Source organism: Harpia harpyja, chromosome 2 (genome assembly GCF_026419915.1).
Source record: "Harpia harpyja isolate bHarHar1 chromosome 2, bHarHar1 primary haplotype, whole genome shotgun sequence".
Taxonomy (NCBI): Eukaryota; Metazoa; Chordata; class Aves; order Accipitriformes; family Accipitridae; genus Harpia; species Harpia harpyja.
Genome location: NC_068941.1, coordinates 56,591,490 through 56,612,596, shown reverse-complemented (window position 1 = coordinate 56,612,596; position 21,107 = coordinate 56,591,490). Strand labels below are relative to the sequence as shown.

General features: G+C 39.6%; 1 protein-coding gene across 2 annotated transcripts in view; it reads right to left on the bottom strand.

Moving 5' to 3' along the window:
• Positions 1 to 21,107, bottom strand: part of MTMR7 (myotubularin related protein 7) — a 50,358-nt gene that overhangs the window by 13,670 nt on the left and 15,581 nt on the right. For both annotated transcript variants that reach the window (XM_052779958.1, XM_052779959.1), the window contains exons 2-7: positions 17,646 to 17,768; positions 16,439 to 16,601; positions 11,897 to 12,054; positions 10,177 to 10,305; positions 6,667 to 6,801; positions 898 to 1,030 (exon numbers count right to left, since the gene is read on the bottom strand). In XM_052779958.1, the coding sequence (XP_052635918.1) occupies positions 898 to 1,030; positions 6,667 to 6,801; positions 10,177 to 10,305; positions 11,897 to 12,054; positions 16,439 to 16,601; positions 17,646 to 17,768 (841 nt within the window). The remainder of the gene's footprint in view (positions 1 to 897; positions 1,031 to 6,666; positions 6,802 to 10,176; positions 10,306 to 11,896; positions 12,055 to 16,438; positions 16,602 to 17,645; positions 17,769 to 21,107) is intronic.

Sequence of the window (21,107 nt, the reverse complement as noted above, 5' to 3'; positions counted from 1 at the left end):
TTTGCATATAAATGATGGGAGACAGATGAAGAATAAAAGAGCATGGGCAGAGCATCGGGTCAAGAAGAGCTGAATCAAGCTGATCCAGGAGGTGACGGAAGGTGTTGATGATATACATGAAGTAAATACTGAGACTCTGTGGAGTGGAGTGAGCACTATTTACTATTTGCTTGTTAAAAATCAACAAGCCATTGAGGGTCAAGGATGGCTTATTTATTCTTACCCTTTTCCCAGAAGAACTCTAAACAGTAATGTACTCAAAATATTAAACAGCAATACAGGTGTGCTCAATTATACACTGATAAGTATTTATAAAGCAATTACTATTCATTTCCATGGGATTATGAAGGTGCTGAATGGTTACACCCATTGACTGTGAGTTTCATAAATAAACCTGATGTGACATGCTCTGTAGAGGGCATGAGTAAGTTTCTATTAAAATTCACAGTCTAAAATGCATGAGTACCTTATTGACCACATACAAAAATCAAACCATTAGTTTTCTGAGCTTAAAAAAAAAATTTCCTGTATTTTCCACTAGCATCAAAATCAGCTATAAATGGTTTCTTTTCGTTATACCATCAAACTGTAAACTGCAAAAGAAGACGTAGTAGAAGTAAGGTGTATTGAAGTCAAATGAATTTTGTCATTAAAGTAAATGATATCTGGATTTCATCCATGAAACGAGGTGTTTGCACAGTTAGGAAATTGCCACTAGTTGCGATGATGCTCCATTGCACAAGCCCATTAGCTGGCAGGCAGCTGCATCCAGCTGCAACAGGCAAAGCTCTCTTTTCATACCTGTTTTCACTGCTGCTGATTTCAGAGCAGTTATCCTGATTTGTGTGACAGAAGGATCAAATCTTTCCTCTAGTTTTCAATAAAGAAGTATATTACCTTCAAGCATTTTCTGCAGACTATTTCTCATGACATGGATGTTCTCAATGCCTATGAATTGAAACTTGATGTTGGAGTAGTTGTCTTCATTTTCATATCCCTTCCCTGCTGCTCTGTTTGCCATTGCATTGAGCTGAAAAAACCAGGGAAAATTGGATGAAAACCAGTAGCAAACAGATTCTTTTCAAAACAAAGCTTGTGGTCTACTGCAATAAACCAGAGTGATTTAAGTCAGGCACAAATAGGAAGCACTTATCACGGTGTCAACACAAGGCGTTAGGAACTGGCGACCTGTTCACAGCCTATTGCAGGGTGCTGGGTTGCTGAGGCTCTGACCTCTATTTCACACACTTTGAGTGAAACTTCATTAGTGAGGTTAGACACAAAAACCCCACAGCTTACGCAGGGTTCCTCTGCAAGAGCGTAAAGGTGTTAACCTGTTTTGAAAAGGCTACTCTGATTTTATTTTTGATCAGCATTATGTTTACTAGCAGAGTATACCCAGGAGGTGGCAGTGTCTTATCTGTCACGCCGCTGTTTCATAGCCTATGCATACCGTAATCTTGCCCAAGTTATTGCGTGTTACTGCTCAAATCATCCAAAAGTTGATACACCTTACTTCTTTGAAGTTTGGAATAATGAAGAAAGAGTTGGAGTTTTTCCTGCATTTATAGTATCTTAGCTCTAGTTGCCTAAGACCACAAAAGATTTGAATTGACAAAATTACCACAAATATTTTCATCTGCAATGCAGCGCTATCAAATATTTTGCTGTGCTTCAGCAAAAAAAAAACCCATTCAATTGGAAGCTGTAGTTTTGTCTTTGAATCTCTTACTTCCTGGCATGGGAAAGTCACTAAATGCTACTTTAGTTCCATTTCCCAAAGTGTAAAATTAAGGGGTTTTAAAATGTTTATTTTCCCCCCTTTTGAGATTCTTGGGGGAAAAGAAAACTACCTGCCAAGCTCCTTATGCCAAATTTTGATCTCTGGACTGAAAACTAGAGCTGATAGAAATGAATTAAGTACTTTTACTTTATTACTCGACCTATTTTTTTTTTATTTCCTGTAGCAAAATCTCATTGTCCAATAGAAAGAAATTGTCTTTTTGCATGAAGTCCCTGCTCTTCTGTGAAATGCATGCTGTAAGGCTGGGGAGCCTTTGAACTTCCCAAGAAATATGAAGGCTCCAGGAGTAACAAAGTGGCCCACATGGCAGAACCTCCATGCCTCCAAGCACAACTAACAGCTTCTGCTCAGGAAAGATTTAAGAATTAAGTAACAATGGATATTGCACATCCAGACTGGAGGGCGCCAACAAGAGAGACCTTATGAGGCATCAGTTGGACAAAAAGCGACTGACTCATCTTTATTGCAGTGAGAGCTAATGCTCATGAAAAATCAAAACAAAGTCTCTCTTAGGCATTGCCTAGGGGGCAAGAGGCTATGCAGATAACTCCGTTTCCACTTCATTTCCCAATATCGCAGGCAGTACTATTGATTTGCTGCTTCTGTGGTTGCTTCTGAAACTCACAGTAACATACTTCAGTACTCAGCTAATGGTATCATGGGGTATACAAGAATGCGTCCCTTTCTGATCTCTTCCACCCCAAACACAAATACTCCCGATTTTCAATTTTAATTTGGAGCCGTACGCATGCAATTGAGTAGGATTGATTGTCTGCTGCCAACTTACCTCCAACTAAGATGAACAAGTCTAGCTTTTTTACTTCACATGTCAAAATAGGTTTCCATGGACCAAATCTAACCTCTTAACTTTCAAAGGAAACAGCTAAAGACTAAAAGCTTTTTATGCCATTATAATTTCATTTTAGATGCATAAGAAAACAGGTGACACCACTTTTCAATTCTTTTATTCTGTCCAATTTAATATGTGAAGATAGGGGATTTTTTCCGAACTTCACACTTTCTAGTGCATCCATTCCCACAAGCAGAACTTGGCAATAGGAATACATAGTTACATTTGTGGACCACCATTAGGAATTGAAACATTGCATGAATTTCATGACACAGCAGAAGGAACCATACTCTAAGATAGGAACCTAGGCAAAAAACCAGCATTTTTCATTTACTCAAGTCTCGCGTAAAACTTCTTTTAACTTGTATTATGCAATTTAGGAAAAAGTGCAAGCGAAAAAAATTCTGGTCTATCAACCAGCAGTCTGCTGATGTTTTGACTATCAATGAACAATAAAAACAAATTACAGCCTGTGAACAGCATGTCCTTTAAGGACAGAATCCTCAGTGTGACTTGCTAGAAAGATATAAATTATCTGTTGAATCCTAATCTTTATCTTTTGAAGTAGGCATGAGTGTTCTAGTATAAACAAAATGAAGCAGTCTCTCTCTGCAACATCATATAGGTTCAGGAAGAAAGATCTGCATGCATGAGTCTAAGCCACCAAAAACCCCTGAAACCCTAAATGAAAATCTAGCCCCTAACTGACCTTATACTCAGTACAATAAACGCTATTAACTGTCTCTGCAGCAGAGCAATTTTATCACAGAAATCCTTTCTTAAAAGACAGTCTGAAATAGCCCTCTTTAAAAGTAAATAAATATAAGGTTAAATTTGCAAGGCTTTCTGACAGTCATTTATTTTAAATATTGTCAGTTGCCAAACTTTGCAGCTGCCACAATATTTACTAACAAGTTTTCCACATCACCTACCAAAATTCCATCTGTTGCTCTTAAAGTGGTTGTTGTAAAGCTCTCTAAATTGTGCCTGTCCTCATTTAATCTCAGTGAGTACGAGGATACAACCTCTAAAGGGAACAGACCTCACTTGCCACATTTCCTGGCATCTTCTTTAATGTGGAGGATAATGGAGTCCTGTCTTGTTATAAAGAATTATAGAACTAATTTGCTTTACTCATAAACAGTAAGTTTATATTAGTTGCTTCTGTGAACACATAGAGGAAGGAGAAAATGAAGAAAGACAGTAGCCTAAGGGAAGCTCTGCATATGGACATCCTGGTATATTTAAATGAAGTGGAATCAAAGCTTTCTTCCACAGCCAAATCTTTTGTTCTGAAGATTATCTAGCGCAGCAGGGGACAGCATATGAAGAGCACTTGGGAATGCTGAATTGAAGAGCCCATCAATATTCATAATCTTTGCAAGGAACCAGTTCTGATGAAACAAGAGGCAGGTAGTTTCTTAGCTTCCTAGAGCAATGGGAAACCTTGCACCAGACTCAATACTTTACATTTGTTAAAGGTTCCCTGAGGAATGCCAGGAACAGCTTGCACTGATACCTATCACTTCCTACATGCTCTAGATTTATATATGCATTTAGGAGGTACACAACTGTGACAAGGCTGTATTTGGCACCTGGGATCACAGGAGCTTTAGTAAATCAATCCATTCTTGCAGTGCAGAGAGAAGTAGGAATCTGTGTGTACAAACACATTTACATCAAAACCTTTTTCTCCAGAGAAGTTCAATGAAAACAAACAGTGAAACAATGAAAACACACGTCTTTGTGTCCTGACTCGCTCCTGGAAATACACTGTCATTCGTGGCTGAGAGCACCAGTTCCACTCTCTCCACTTAAAGTACAGGCTTTTTTCACTGCACACAGGAGGTGTCTCACCAAAGTCATTTACCAGAAAAGTTTACAGGATGGGACCTTCCTGTTAATACCTTGTAAAACATTATTAACAGCCAAGTCAGTAAGTCGTTGGTAATAAATCCCATCAATGAACAATCTCCTTAATTAGGGAAGAGTACCAATATCATCAGCCAGGAAACATTATGCTGTAACTATTATTACATATAGAAAACTGTTAAATGAGCATTATTTAGGTAGCTAGATCTGTACTTCCTATCTAAAGCTTGTTCTGAACACAGTGGTACCAATCCTTTCCTAGTGCTCATCACGATTCACTTGCTTCAGGACCACAAGTAACGTGGTACCATCCTTGTCTTCCCAATAAAAAAGAGGGAACTGAAGGTCAAAGTAGTCACCGAATTACAAAGTGCAATGAGACATGCCACGGCCCTGATTTTCTGGTGACTGCCTCCCATTACAGCTGTGAGTGCTCAGCACTTTCCCACCAGCCCCCAGGTCTTCCGTCAATCATCAGCCAGACAGGTGCCTCGTTTCTGCTCCAGCTCTGCCAGGGCTGGCCGCTTTCGCTCCATTCCTCATGCTTCTTAGCTTTACCCACCTTGTCCTTTCAGGCTCTGTCTCCTAATCTCAGGATACTGAAAAAGCTTCCTTGTTCCTTTCCCTCAAGCCTTTGCTCTCATTTTTCCTTTTCACGCACTATAGCTCATCCTGTAGCTACTAGGGATTTTGTGGAGATTTGCCCCTTTGGTTTCTTTGCTTCAGATGCTTTGGTAACTTCAACAGGGAAGCTACTGATGGTGTAAGAAAGAACATGTCCCGGCTTCCACCTCCAGACACTGAAATCTATCTAGTCCTCATCACCTTGAGCTGTTTGCCTAGCATGCCAGTTTGGGCACAAGGGTTTTTTAGCTTCCAACATCTTCTAGATCATTACTGAGTTTCTGTGTTTCTGCATAGCGTAATTTTTACTAAAGCTTTTATCTTGGCCAAAGATTTTGGTCAGTTATAGAGATATGGCATCTGAGATCACTATTTACCATATTTCAGATTCTCTCTCAAAAACACAAAAGTGCTGGAGATATTGAAAGAAGGTCTCCTCAATTCTTGTAAGGTCAGTAAATGGTTTTCCTGGTTTCAGCTGGGATAGAGTTAATTTTCTTTCTAGTAACTGGTATAGTGTTACATTTTGGATTTAGTACCAGAATAATGTTGATAACATAAACTGATGTTTTCAGTTGTTTCTAAGTAGTGTTTAGACAAAGTCAAGGATTTTTCAGCTTCTCATGCCCAGCCAGCAAAAAGGCTGGAGGGGTACAAGAAGTTGGGAGGGGACACAGCCAGGGCAGCTGACCCAAAGTGGCCAAAGGGGTATTCCATGCCACGTGACATCATGCCCAGTATATAAACTGGGGGGAGTTGGCCTGGGGGAGGTCGCTGCTCAGGAACTAACTGGGCATCGGTCAGCAAGTGGTGAGCAATTGCATTGTGCGTCACTTGTTTTGTATATTCCAATTCTTTTATTATTATTGCCATTTTATTATTGTTATTGTTATCATTATTATTTTCTTCCTTTCTGTTCTGTTAAACTGTTCTTATCTTAACCCATGAGTTTTACCTTTTTTTTTTTCTCTGATTCTCTCCCCCATCCCACTGGGTGTTGGGGAGTGAGCGAGCGGCTGTGTGGTGCTTAGTTGCTGCCTGGGGTTAAACCATGACAATGGTCCTTCCTTACCCTTATGCAGATGTCATTGAAATTTTCCAACTTGCAGGAGATATCTTTCATAGAAAATTTTAGTATAAGCAGGCAGAGGTTTGCAGCATCACAAACAACTGTAAATAGAGTTTTATAATGGCAATTATTTTTCACTAGGCTTTTCAGTAATATAGTTACTGATAGCTCCTCTGTGTGTGAAAATAGTTACTATTACAAGTTATTTACTTTTTGTATCTTAACATTTTTTAAGAACAAAAAAGAGAAAAGCTCTGTGTAAACAAAAAAATTCTCTAACAGGTAAAATGTGGGCAAGGTTCTTAGTTAAGACTCCCCTCATAAATCCAAATTTACCTGTGGAGTTACACAGGTGCAACTAAGAGCAGTCACTTAGGCTGTGCATCTTCTGTAACGTATTCAGACCAGATTCAGTCTTGCTATATGCAAGAAATTTGATGTACTTACTTTGGGCCGAGTGTCAACAACGTATATGAAATCACTTCCTGGATTTGCTTTTCTAATGGCCTGGAGCATCTGTTCATCCTCAAGGCATCGAGCACTAAAGCCAGATAAAGGCTGGCTGCTTCTACATATGGAGGCCTGCAGAAAAACAGACAAACATAAAAAATCAACATAGCTATTAAGCAGAAATTATTTAGCATTCAGAAGCATTTACAAAACCAGCTCATTAGGTGTTTGCATAGGTGTACAGTTACGTGGGAAGGGCAGAATGGTAAAATGAATTACATGTTTATAAATACCTTATTTTTAAAAAGGCAAGGAAATATTAAAACCCTACAACCCCATTGGCCCAAGTCTAGTCTTGAATTCAAGTTTTAGAGCTATTCTAAATATAGTATTTCCCTAATGTGGAATAACTCCTGAAAGGTGGTCTCTAGAGGATGTGATGAGTACAGCATTGCAATCACAAGAACACTGATATCATATAAAGAATGGGTCCTTTTGCACTGTCACTCACACTTACCAGTTATGATACTGATTACACCCAACTTACACCAATGCATGCTTTGCTAAACAGCCTGACACCATGAGTCCAGGAAACAAAAATGCGTAACATGCAGCTAGATCACTGATGGTAGTGTATTTTTAGCACTGCCTCTGGAGAAAGACCTTACTGCACGGGAAGTGGGTCAGGCAGCCTGACTCCTGGAGTACATTTATTAATCAGTGCTATTGAAGAAGGCAAGAGAGTTTCTCCATAGACCCATCAGGATCAGACCTCCAGATGAAACTGGGAAAGAAGGAACAGAATGTGAAACGGGTGAGCAGGGAAGTTTTTATTTCTGCTAGGCAGAGGGCAACTACATTTGTAGAGGGCAAGGGGCTAATAATACATGCACTTTCTAAGCACTGAACACATGCATGAAGAGAATCTGCCTGCTGAAGGTCATGACCCATGCAGACTGCCCTACAGATTATTTATTACTGTGAGAAAGGGCATGCTCTTTTTCAGCCAAGCCTTCGAACTATCAGCAGTTAGTCAGTGAAACATGGATCTTTAATACAGAAACCCTGAAATGTGTGAGAGCCTGTTCATACTTTATTAATAGTATTTGAAAACAGATTATTAGTTATCTAGACTCCTGCTTGCTGATCAGCACACATTCCAGTGATTTAGTATATGCTTGTACCTCCTTTGCACGAAACAAAAGGTACATATGAGTATGTCCACAACCTGCCATTTTAATAGAAGGAAGACATTTCGCTCTCATCCACAGTGTACCATATACAAGGCAGATATAGACCTCAAGATTCAGGTTAAAGCTAGGGTGTGGATGAAGGTTAGGATTCAGGAAAGTATGGGCTGGAGCCCTTTACATTATATCCTCCTGGGGGCCCAAAGGGCTAAGGGATGTGCTGGCACCAGTATGAGAGAATGGCTTGTCTGTCAAGTCAGGCTTGGGGTTAAGATCATGTTTAGCCCCAACTTAAGAAAGAGCTGCACCACCAGTACTGCGAAATTAGGAAACTAAGCTAACCTAGTGACAATTAGATATTGTAAGGAAGGAAGGATATTGTAAGGAAGCAGTTCTTCACTGTGAGGGTGGTGAGGCACTGGAACAGGTTTGCCCAGAGAAGCTGTGGATGCCCCATCCCTAGAAGTGTTCAAGGCCAGGTTGGATGGGGCTTTGAGCAACCCAGTCTAGTGGAAGGTGTCCCTGCCCATGGCAGGGGGGTTGGAACTGGGTGATCTTTAAGGTCCCTTCCAACCCAAACCATTCTATGATTCTATGATTCATAAGTGGGAATCATTACCCATTATATCCAGGAAGAGATCACCTCCTGCTGACCCAGACCAGCTGCTTAGGATAAGCACATATGCCTTTAAAATTTCTTGGGCTATGTTTAAGAGCAGGGCAAGAGGTGAGGTCATGCTTTGCTATTGCACAGGCTGAACAGATACTTCCAAAGATTGATCTTATCATATTGACGCAGATCCTGTAAGACGCAGAGTAAGGTGTCACATCATCATTGAATTTGTCAGTACCAAAGAGCTATGGGAAAGTTCTGGATTTGAAAGACTGAATGAGTGGCACCTGTCTCCCCTGCATGCAGCAGACCTCTTCCCAACCTGCTGTTACCATAGCTGTTCAATGTCTACCATCACAAATCTTACCCCACTCCTGCCCATTAGTCTGTTAGCTGGCAACTCATGCCAACCTCCAAACTCACAAGGAGGTATTTCCTCCAACATTCCCAACCCTTTTGCTAGCCTTTTGAACTGTGAAGGATCCAGGAGTAAACACAATAGTTCAGATCCTGGTGGTCTGAACCTTAACCTGAACTCCAACCACAACAGGGAAAACATTCAGGCTGAAACCATGAAACTCGTCCAAACTGGATCACTATATATTGGAATCTAGCTGATCCCCGAGATGTTTTCTTTCACTGAGATTTGGAAACATCCAAGTGTTTTGAATCCTAGATATCTATATGTGGACTTTCTGCTTGTGACATCCTGTGGAAATATCTCCCATCCTGCATGGCGAACCCTGCAGATGCCCTGCAATTCCACACTAGCTCTGTCTCCTGGGAAGTCCTGGCCATCCCCCAGCACTAGGGAAGACCTCTTGATGCAGTTGCCTGTCTGGGACTGAAACAGGAGGAGGGAGATATTAGACACAGATCCCTTGTGAGTACAAAGAGGACACCATCCTCGTAACTGGTAATGACAGCTGAGCTAAGCCAGTCTCTAGGGGGCTGGGACACAAATGTAAAAACATCCCATCCAGAGGATCCTCCAGTCCAAGGGTGTCCTTTAGCTCAGCTGCCAGAAACAGAAGGGCAAATAGTCTAGGTACAGCTTTTTTCCCAAATGGTTACAGACATGTGAGACAGTTCCTCACTCAGCCCTGAGAATATCTGTCATGGAGAGGAGAAGGTGGCACTCCTCAGTCTTATGGACAAGGAGAGTCTCTTCAACAAAGCCACGACACACTGCTCAGCCAAAATTTTGTCACTCTTTCATCCATCCTTTTTAGGTCTACTCACAGATCTTTTCTGGAAAGGGTACTCCTGATTCTCTAATAGCTGCAAGTACAGTTTTTCTCCTCCTCTACTTGCACTCAGGCTGTGGCTACCAGATCCTAAATTGTTCTGTTGTCCACCCAACGACCTGCTAAGCTGCCTGCTACTGGCCTTCACTCTTCTGCCACCCATGTTTCAGAACTTTTTGTACTACTCCACTTCCTTGTGATAGAGGGATCGCATTTTTTTGTGTTAGAGGGATGATAGAGCTGGGTTTAAATGACTGCATTAGATGCCTATTAATGAACTAGCCATAATTCCAATACATGCCCATATGCACAAACCACACTAAGCAGACTACACTAACCATGTTTTATTTTTTTTTATAAAATAATCACTGATTTCTTCTTGTGAAGGCTTACTGGAAGAATTATGAAAGCAAGGCCAAAATAAGCAAACACTTCAAAGCTACAAATTCACGCTTACATTGTTATCCTTGAAGTAGTAGGAAAGAGCTGGGAAACGCCTTCGGCTCCGAAATTTAGAGCTCCCCACTATGATGTGTGCAGTCGCAGACTTTGGTACATACACTTCTGTAGGATAGGAGTCACAGACCTGTGAAAGGAAACTCTGCTTATTTGGTCTACAAAATACAAGTAACATTAGCCATCTCCACGGCAAACACAAAATACCGAGGAACTCTAATCTCAGGGAATATTCCATCATTATTGTTTACACATCACTGATATTTCTCAAAACAGTCCTTTGAAGCTGGAAAGTATTAATTCTAACTTACAGATGGCAAAACTGAAGCAGAACGGTTGAAGGGCTGTATTTCCAAATGTTAATTCATGCCTTGTTGAGAACAGACAGGTTTAACATACATTCATACCAAAAAAGATTCATCAATATGTACAGCAAAGTTGTATTTACAGCTGCGGTTTCCTCTGTAGCAGAATTTGGAAGTAAGGATGGGAGTGGGTGAAGGTCTCAAACACCCCTCTGTTACAATGGGAGGGGACTATAGAGCTAAATTTTCCAGCAAATCTGGTAATAAAAAAAAAATAATGACAAAAATAGGGACTTGGAGAAAAGAAATTAATCCATATGAAATGAGGATACCAAAAGGCAAGCAGCCCTGACAATGCCTACCACTTCTGAAAGGAACCCAATGAGCCTGCAAAAAAGCCCCCAAGTTCCTCTGGAGACAAGTGGGACCACAAATGGGGTCCTGGTCTAACTTCCTTTTCCTGATATTGCCTGTGGCATTCTAGCTGGGGTCAAAAGGATATCCAGTATCTCCCTGGGACCTTCTGAGATGACTAAAGGAATTAGGATGCCCAGGAAGAAATTAGGTTCTGAGATTGTCAGAGATATAATGAAGCAGAAAGAAAAGGAAGGGCTTGTGGTTACAGATGCTGCTGTGGTGAACTGGGTTTTATTTATTATGCCATTTTTCCTACAGTTTATATTAAAAGAGGTCAAACATTTTTTTTCCACTTATTTTAACAAAAATAAAACAAACCCTGACAGCACATTCAGTTTTCTCTGAGAACTTCACAGGCCTTCCTTAACACGGATATGCTTCAGCAACAGAGCCAATGGAGTGCATGGACAAACTTCCTTCAAAAATACTTTGGTTATTATTTCTCACAATTAATTAACATTCTGGGGACTTCAGTCATACAAGACTGAACTAGACAGGAGAGCAGGCAACTAGGAAGATATATGACCTGTCAGATAACTGTGAAAACCACTAACAGTCAATCACGAAGGCTTCAAAAGGTTTGTGAGAATAGCCAGTGAGGAAAAAATATTGCCAAATTCAATATTTCAAGTAATTTTTTTTCTTAAAATGACTGTGTAGTAATTTTATAGAACCCTACATGTTAGGAAAATGCTCATTCAGACACATAATATTAGGTATTATTTAAACTTCTCCCCAGGCAGCCAAGCACTAACATTTAGAACACTGTGGACACGTTTTCTGTGCTTCATTTCCACATGTGCTAAATGAAGGCACATCCTTTCTTCCACTTTCTACGTGCCTTTTTATGTGAAAGAGTGGAAGAACTGCACCTTGCTACATGTATGTACAGCACTGAGCACAAAGGGATCCTGCAGCTAAGCACTATGGTACTCCACAGTCAGACTGCTGATTTACTTTACAGACAGCCTCTGTAACAGAAAAATCACAACAACTCACTCCGTAGTCTCTGTTTACATCACTAATCTGCCAATAGTTGTTCGGAATACCCATCCGATTATATTCTTCATTGAGGTCCACAAGCTTCCAGCCTTGTTCTCGTTCTTCTTTATCTAATTTTGGATTGAATGAGAAACAATACAGCTCTTCATATTTCACTGAAAAAAATAAGCAAACAAACAACACAGTAAACCACTTCAGATTTCTCATCCTGAAATCACGCTTTAAAAGCAGAACTTGGTATTGTCCTTTATGTAGCTTCTTTTAAAATAGTATGCTTTACTATACAAAAGCATATATCCTGGTTTATAACTGTTTTCAAGTATACTTTGAAAGTACTGTGCTCTTCTGTTATTTGCATATGTTGCAATATATGTGCCTTATTAAAGTAGCAGTGCTACTTTAAATATACTGTTCTGCTAGACCTCTTCTCTACTGAATTGTAAAAGCCTCCCCCAGCACAAAGACAAAATTCAGTGATAATACGCTGTCATGGTTTAACCCCAGCTGGCAACTAAGCACCACGCAGCCGCTTGTTCACTCCCACCCGCACCCCGCCACCAGTGGGATAGGGAGGAGAACTGAAAAAAAGTAAAACTTGTGGGTTGAGATAAGAACAGTTTAATAAATGAGATAAAATAAAATATTATAATAATAATAATAATAATAATAATAGTAATGAAAAGGAAGATAACAAAAAAAGAGAGAGAAATAAAACCAAGAAAAGACAAGTGATGCCCAATGCAATTGCTCACCACCCGCTGACCAATGCCCGAGCAGCGATCAGCACCTCCCGGCCAACTCCCCCCAGTTTAAATCCAGAGCATGACATTCTATAGTATGGAATATCCCTTTGGCTAGTTCAGTTCGGCTGTCCTGGCTCTGCTCCCTCCCAGCTTCTTGTACACCTGCTCGCTGGCAGAGCATGGGAAACTGAAAAATCCTTAACTTAGGGTAAGCACTACTCAGCAACAACTAAACCATCAGTGTGTTATCAACATTATTCTCACACTAAATCCAAAATACAGCACTGTACCAGGTACTAGGAAGAAAATTATCTCTGTCCCAGCCAAAACCAGGACATATGCTTTCAATCAAAGAAAACTGAAGTCAGTGCCAGAATAAGCACTTGTTCTGCAAAAGAATTTACTGGCTAGAAGTAGCTTAGAAGTCCCTTTATTAACGTAACCTCTATACTGTGACAAAGACAAAAGATCTGAACAATGGACTATGCAGCACAATCTTCCAAAAATGAACTAGTTCAGAAGGCTTTGTCCCTAAATAGGGAAGTTTCTAATAGATTCAATGAAATCTTAGTTTTGTGGACTGCAAAATTCTGTCCTTGAATTATTATCCAAGGTATTCAAGATACAGATGTTGTAATAGCATAAAAATAGCATATGTTACATCAATCATTTTATTATGACCGTGAAACTGTTTAAGTAGCCATGCCACCTGTCACCCGTGGTCAAGGACCGTATAAAAAACTTTTCTGGTGCTGGAGTTTTTAACTTTTTTTAGGAGTTAAATAAATCTGTATTTATGCTAAAGAGGATCTTAATCCTGGTGACCAATGGCAGCCAGACACCATTGCCATTAAATGTCAGCTGTCACTGATATGAATAACTATTCAGCATATAGCTTGAAATTAACATTCTCACTGATACTTAAGATATTTTTATGTCACGAGGGTATGTTTCATCCTGTTGCTCTAAGTTCCTGAAAACTTTCTGACCAACAGGTTTTTAACTTTAGAACTGAAGTAAAGTAAATCACAAGCCGAGTCCTCTCTGATTTCATAGTTCTCCACTGGTACTCTTGCTCCATAGTATAATTTTAACAAGATCAGTAAAATTTAAACACTATGCTTTCTTTTCTAATAATATATAAAACTAATAAGCAGAGTCTTGGAATACTGCAGTAAGGAATTTACAGCTATAAAAATAATAACCACAAAACCAACAACAATATTAATAATGACTCCCACCTTTTTCCAATCAAAATCTTTACTTTGATTTTGATTATGTCTTCTAAAGGTTTAATTTAAGTTATATTTTGCCTTTTTAAAATTTCATTAAATTGATTGTATACACACACAAAAACATGAACAAAAGGAAAGAAAACTTCTTGTTAGCTCTGTCAGGACAGTACTGAAAGTCAACAAAGTCATGAGTAAGGAGAAAGAAAAGAATGATTTGCACATTGTCTGACAGTCTAAACTCTTTCTGTGTTCTCTGATTTCAAATTTCTGTCATGGCACAGATTATGAAGACAGTCTGGTTTGTTTTTCATCTGCTAACATAAAGTTTTAGCATAATCCATAAATCCAATCTGAGCTCTTTTTAATAAAAAGTGCTTTTGGTAGCAATCTGAGCTCTTGTTTTCACTGCTTTGTTGTCAGAAGCATCTGGATTTTCTTTCCAACTGGACCTGCTATTCACAGGCACATGGGAAGCCTTTAAAATCCCGTTACTAAAATATGTCCAGGTTATTTATGACTGATGTCTGCCTCAACATTACAAGTGTTATTACATGATGGAATCTATAGGTGGTAACAAAAATGTTCAAGTATTAATTGTCAGTGCCTTAAAGCTCAGTTATCACCACTTTGCCTGTACTTATAGGACCTTTCCTAATCTTTCACAGTTATTTTGCCATAAGCATCTGCAGTCTTGCTATTACACCTGTAATAACTGTTATGGTCAGCTTGTTTCACAAAACGGCTTAATTATTCAAAAAGTCCAAATTCAGCTGACAGCTTGACCTTATTAAAATGCTATTAACAACTAGCAAGAATAAAATCAAACACGAATTTGCTCCTTTAGTGTAACTAGGACATCAGATAGCATAGAATGTATTAAGCCAGTACACAACATGGCCTTCACTCAGGTTCCCCTATGGTGGAATGAATGAAAAGAACAGGCAGAGAATGGAAAATAGAGCCTGAATGAGTCAAATTTTCTCCTCATGGAGTAAAACATACCTTCTAATGCTGAGTAACTGTATTACCTAAAGAAAGTCCAGCTTTGTGCCCAGACAAAATGACGTGGCAGAGCACCGTCAAGGTACATTTGGCTCAACTTACAACTGGAGCCTTCTAGTTTAAGTAAGCAAGATTTTATCCTGCCTCACATGAAGACTGGGGAGTTTGCTGGAGAAGGAAAACTACTGTGCAGCTGAACTATGCAAAGAGCTAATTCTCTGGTGCTCTTATTACATCTTCTTCGTTCGAACCTTCTTGTGCATTGCAGTCTGCCACTGAACTTGTATGCAGGGTCCACAGCTATTCTTCCCTTCGTCATTCTGTATGCCTGTATCAAAGTGTCCTGTTCTGGTGCACGGCAGTATGCACACCTCCTCCTGGCTCCAGGGAAAGAGCATTACAGAATCATATTCCTTCCAGCAGGCACAAACACATACTTGCAGCTGAGGTCCGTGGAATTAATCCAGATTTACCTGAGCAGAACCACTGACTGAATTTGTCTCATTATTTTTAGATTTCTCTAATTACTTTCATCTTGCATCACCTAGCATATCAAGTTACACCTGCTGCAGTTACACATTACTACTACTACTACTACTACTACTACTACTACTATCGTAATTATGGAAGGTACTTTATAACGTTCAGTAGCTGTGCTGGCTGACTGTCCAATTTCCGTCCCCACCCCCACCCCCCAGTAGATAAAATTGGTGTTCTCCTAGCAAGATAGAAATTAAAGCCAATGTTGTCAGCTTTGTACAGACTGTGGTAGACATTTTCTTTGCATACTGTTAAAGTAATAGTAAAGCACAGAGGTTGGTGGTGTATTTTTGCAGTTATCATTTAATATGAACAATCCAGAAGCCTTGTCAGCTGGTTCTTAGGAGAGCAGCTATAGTGCAGAGGATCAGATGTTGGACTTTGACGCAACGTTTGGATTTCCATTGAAAAGAGGAAAGTTTTCAAAAGGATCTTAATCTGAATTCAGAAATTCAAAAAGGGCACATTCAAAACGTAGATAATAATAGGCCGAACACAGGCAGTCCAGTGGAATAAATCAACTACTTGCTGCAACCTTTCACTGATTTTAAGAAATTTATGCACAGCACAGAAAGGGAAAAGTAAAATCTTGACATGACCACAAAATATATCGTAAGTTTTTTGTCACAGCAGGAATGTGAAAGTTCCCTGGATTTAAAGACTTGTCAGTATTTTCCTAAATTCACACTGACACAAGGCATACAGTAAACAACGGTTAGACATAAAATAACATTATAATATATTTTATGGCCCATGATACCCTAGAGTATTATTTTAAACAAAAGTTCATGTCATACTTTATGGAATGAACTACTTGTTATAGTGTGCTTTCTTCATTGCTCCGTAAGTGATTATTTTAATAGGCTTGTCTGCTGAGAGACCTTTTCTCTCATAACACATCTCTAATGAAACCTTTTTTCTTAACCTGCAAAGGACAGACATGCACAGCTACATTTCTTCCATTATATTCTCCCTCTTCAGGATGAGGATTGACTTTCGTGCCGATCTCCTTCCCATACCTGGTCGTGCCAGACGTATCAGAGATATGTAAACATCATGGCAGTCTCGTTCCTGAGGGATGACCAGCTGGATGACCTGGAAATTCTTGCAGCGGATCAGCAACGGGCAACCAGTGGCAGTGGTGGCCTGCTTCTCAATAGAGGAAATCTGGCTGTGAAGAACCTGTGAGGGAATTGAAAATGGTTATGCCAAGTGATTCAAATCTTTAGGAGGAAAAACAATTATTTATAATGATGTGCCAGGGCAGGCACAATAGCTTCCACTACTATTTTGGAAAATCCCCACACTCCTCCTCTTGTAGTTTTGTTCCTCCCTCCAGCTTCAGGCTCAAGCAGTGCCTGATACATCACCTACAGACAAAGAACTGCTTCTGGAGTGTTTCAGCGGCTCAAACATTAGCCTGGTCATGCTATCCAAAGCTTTTTGTTTGTTTGCTTTAGCGTAAGCTAGCGGTTGTCAGAAAAAGAGCTCTTTTCATCTATCTGCACAGTGAAAAGATGAACCATCATCAGTTTAGGCTAAAATGTTGGGCCTCCTCATTGGCAGAATGGTAGTCCTGATATAATTCTAAATACTGTGTCAGATGAGGTGAAACATTACTATAAAAATCAGGAGGGGAATAGCGGGACCAAAAGAGGATGGAGTTAATAGTACAAAAATGGGCAAAGGATTCATAATCAAGCTACATAAAAGACTCTCAAATCATATGACACCAGAGCTATATTTGTACCTATATATATATACATGCAACATATGTTATAGATTCATCAAAATAGATAACAAAGAATACTACATTATACAAAAAAAAAAAAAATTAAAACAACAAAATCAGTGATCCAGCACAAGCAGTCAGGGAGAGAGGCAAGAGCTGACTGAGCCAAGGTGTTAATTCACATTCAGAGCATTTCTCCTCAGTTCTTCCTGGATGATAGGAGTAATGCTGTGGTTTACAGCAGCTGTTCCTTGGTCAATCACATCTGGTATTCATACAGTGAAGGTCCTTCTCTTCCTCTCACTGTGTTGCAATATCCAGAACCCATTGAAAATTTTCAAAAATTACCATGCTGGAATTTCACATGCTCTGAAGTTATAAAAGCATCCATATGAACTAATTTACTATGTTTAAACTGTTTTGCAAGTTATTTTCAAATTACCATCCATAAAATGCCACGCACTTACAGCTAACTGAAAAAAAAAAATTCATACCCAGGTTTCTTTACGAGTTTCAGAACCATTCTCCACAAATATGACATGGGTAGCTGTTAAATACAAGGTTCCCAGTGCAGCTTTTCTTGAAGATAAACGATCAAGTAACCGAACATTTTCCACCTATACAAGGAAATTACAGAGAAAAAAAAAAAGGAAATAACTAGGTTATGACATAGCCTACCATAGTGAGATCTCAACATCCACATTTTGCCCATTACAAAGAAATTAACTTTTCAGTACCATATGAAATGACTATCAGAAAAGCATAACTATATGACAAAATATGATTATATTATGTGATCTATTTCCAGATCTACTTTAATGCTCATGTTCCCCCTTCTTGTGGTACCTTTGCATCCAAAAATCTGTTAGCAAAGACTTCCAAAGACAATTTCTCACTTGAGCTCTTTCCTGTTCTCACCTTACCAAAATCCTGTGATAGCAAGACAGGGCCTGGCCTTCAGCTAAACTCTAGCTCCACATTGTCCATTCAAGCCATTCCAGAATTATCAGTGATACATAGGAAGCTAAATTAAAAAAATAATGATAAGCAGGAGGTGATAGTGGTAGAGTGTCTTTCTTCAGCAGGCCTCCCACAAACAACCAGGCAAGTTTTTGTTGATAGTTTAAAAAAATGTTTCAGTGTTTGTCCCTACGCTCCTATTAGGGCTAACAGCAGTGGTCACGTGAGAATTTTTTGCCTTCAGTCACTTTTCAGTGGGAATCAAGGACTTCACACCCACTGCTCTGCCTCATTGGACACAAAATGGGCATTCTCTCTTTGCTACACTCCTGACAACAGGCGAGTCCGTAACACGTTATTAAGTCTGAGATCACCAGCTTGTGGCTTGTACACCATTAATATTTTGTGTATGGCATGTGTCATAGGCATTTATCTAGCATTATATGGCATTTCTGACTGAGAAACTAGAACAATAAAAAAAAATCAACAAGGTGGATATTAAATGGGATAAAAACTGCCTAAAACAGTTAACAGTTTGCTAACATGGGTTTGATGGGTTTCCTACTACAACAATTTTAAAACTAAAATTAGTCATTTTTCCTAAAAACCATACCTAGTTCAAACAAGTGAAACCAAGGAATGCTGATGGTCGATATCATATAGCTTGTAGTAGATTATCAAAATGGTCTCTTCTGGTTTTACAATGTTGGACTCGTACGAGAGCACACGCTTTTCATGCAAGCAGCAGCACAGATCTATGCAGCCTGCCCACTGCTGCAAAGGGTCTTCAACACACTGGCTAATCTTCTCTACATCCTCTCTTCAACTCTGCACTCAAGACTTACAATTTCTTCTATACACCCAGTTATTTTCAGGACTTGGGGCTAATAACTGTTGAAGAGATATGACCCTATTAAAATCAAAAGGGACTAGTCTTGTGTTTGAAGTACAGAAGCTGACTTAAATGTTGCTCTGAGAAGATGGAAGAGGGAAAAAAAAAAAGAACAAAGTTAAAGAAGACCTTACCACATTTGCATTGAAATAAATGTAATTTTGCTCCAATTTTCTGAAAATCAGAATTGGGTGCAACAAATACAAAGGAAGAGGATCAGCAAAATCAATTTGACAGAAACTTCCTAAAATACTCTCAGAGATGGGATGTAGCCATGTATTCTCAAAATTTTGCAGAAATAATTCCACTGAAATCACACCAGAAACAGAATGATGCCAGCACCTAAGAATTACATGTTTACAATGTCTATTCCAAATGCATTGCACTATTTTAAAAATAGGAATAAAGAAATCCTTAAAACCAAAATAAGCCAGTTTGGTAGCAAAATGCTTAAAATCAAACAATTAGTAAACCCAAGTCTTCTCCCTCAAGACCAGTTATAATCTGCTTCAAACAAAAATAAAACAGCTAGAAAGCATGGATAAAGTCTTTTCCCAGGACCATCTACTTCAGAGGTCACATATTGGGGTGAGGAGGAATGGAAGAAACACAGCATTAACCCAGTAAATATTCAGCAGTAAGCAAAAGAGGAGATATAAAAGAGCAGGGATGATACAAAGGGAAGATGTAGGCAGTGCCCCTCTGAAAGGAACCCACAAATAACAACAATAAAAAATGAGGTTTGTCTGGACAAAAAAGGTACCACCGCTGCAGTCCAGCCAACAAGGACTCTGCCGTACAGGCACTGACCTTGCACAAGGCAGTCATCACCTCCACCCTACAAACAGAGGTTGTTTAGGCCGTGAAACACAAGCAAAGCAGACATTCACACAGCAGGGCAGGGGCTGAGGGGTGAATTTCCAGGCCTCCTAGTCACATCCTCTCCCCACTCATCAGTCAGGGCCCCATGACTGAATAATGCTAACAAACAAAGCTCGTGTTTGGGGTTTTTTTTTAATACAGAGCTACAAGTAAAATAAAGGTTGGATCTGAGTAAATAGGAACAGTTGCAATCAGAACGGTGCGGTAAGTCATATTTCATTAAAGCAAATACAATGGCTGCACCTGGTGAGATCAGAGACTCACCTAGCCCTGCAGTTTATCTCTTGGAGCAGGCAATTGCAGTTGCTGAGGGAAGACTATAAGATGCAAGCGTGTACTGATGCTCCCTCAAGATGTTATCCCAGCTTCTAAAAAGCAGCAGCTCGGGGGCTTCCTAAGCTGAGGTCATAGTTTTTAATAGCCCTAACTGCATTTTAATTCCATGAATTTTGTTAAATAACATTTTGAATCCCTGTAACCTATTGGCACCCACAACGCCCTGTGAGAGTGAACTTCACATTTCAGCTATGCATTGTACAAAAAAATTCCTTCCTCTTGCTTGTTTCGAACCTGCCACCAATAACAGGTGCACCATGCATTTGGTGAACAATTTGGTAAACGGGGAATGTCATTCCTCATTAACTTTCTCTGTGCTGCACATGCTGTTACAGATCCTCCCGCCATCCTTGCATTCCCAGACTGAAGAGCCCAACTTTAGGGAGTTGTGACCTTTATGGAAGCTATTCCAGACAAGCTCTTCCACACTTCTGATTACCCTTTGGGAGGTCTGTTTCCTAAGAAGAGGCCAAAAGTGCAAACAGAAATCAAGATTTGGGTGTACAATAGGTTTGGGTAGCAGAATGGTGATGTTTGCTATTTTGTTCTTTATTCAATTTTTAAAAGTTTTCAAACACTGCTTGCTTTTTTGTCCTCTGCTGAACACAGTGGTTGTTTGGGTTTGTTTTTTTTAGAACTAGCAATTGTAACTCCAAGTCATGCCTGCATACATAAGTTAAGACCTACCCCCCATATGTATTATCTTGTATTTATTAATGATTAATTTTGTCCATCAGTATCATGAGACGTTGCTGCAAGCACCTATAGCAATTTTGCATTTCTCCTACCCTGAATAATGTCAGTACCATTGGTGAACTTTGCTACCTCTGGCATCTCCTCCCCTCCCTGTATCTTTCAAAACATTTGTAAGCTGAACATCACAGGC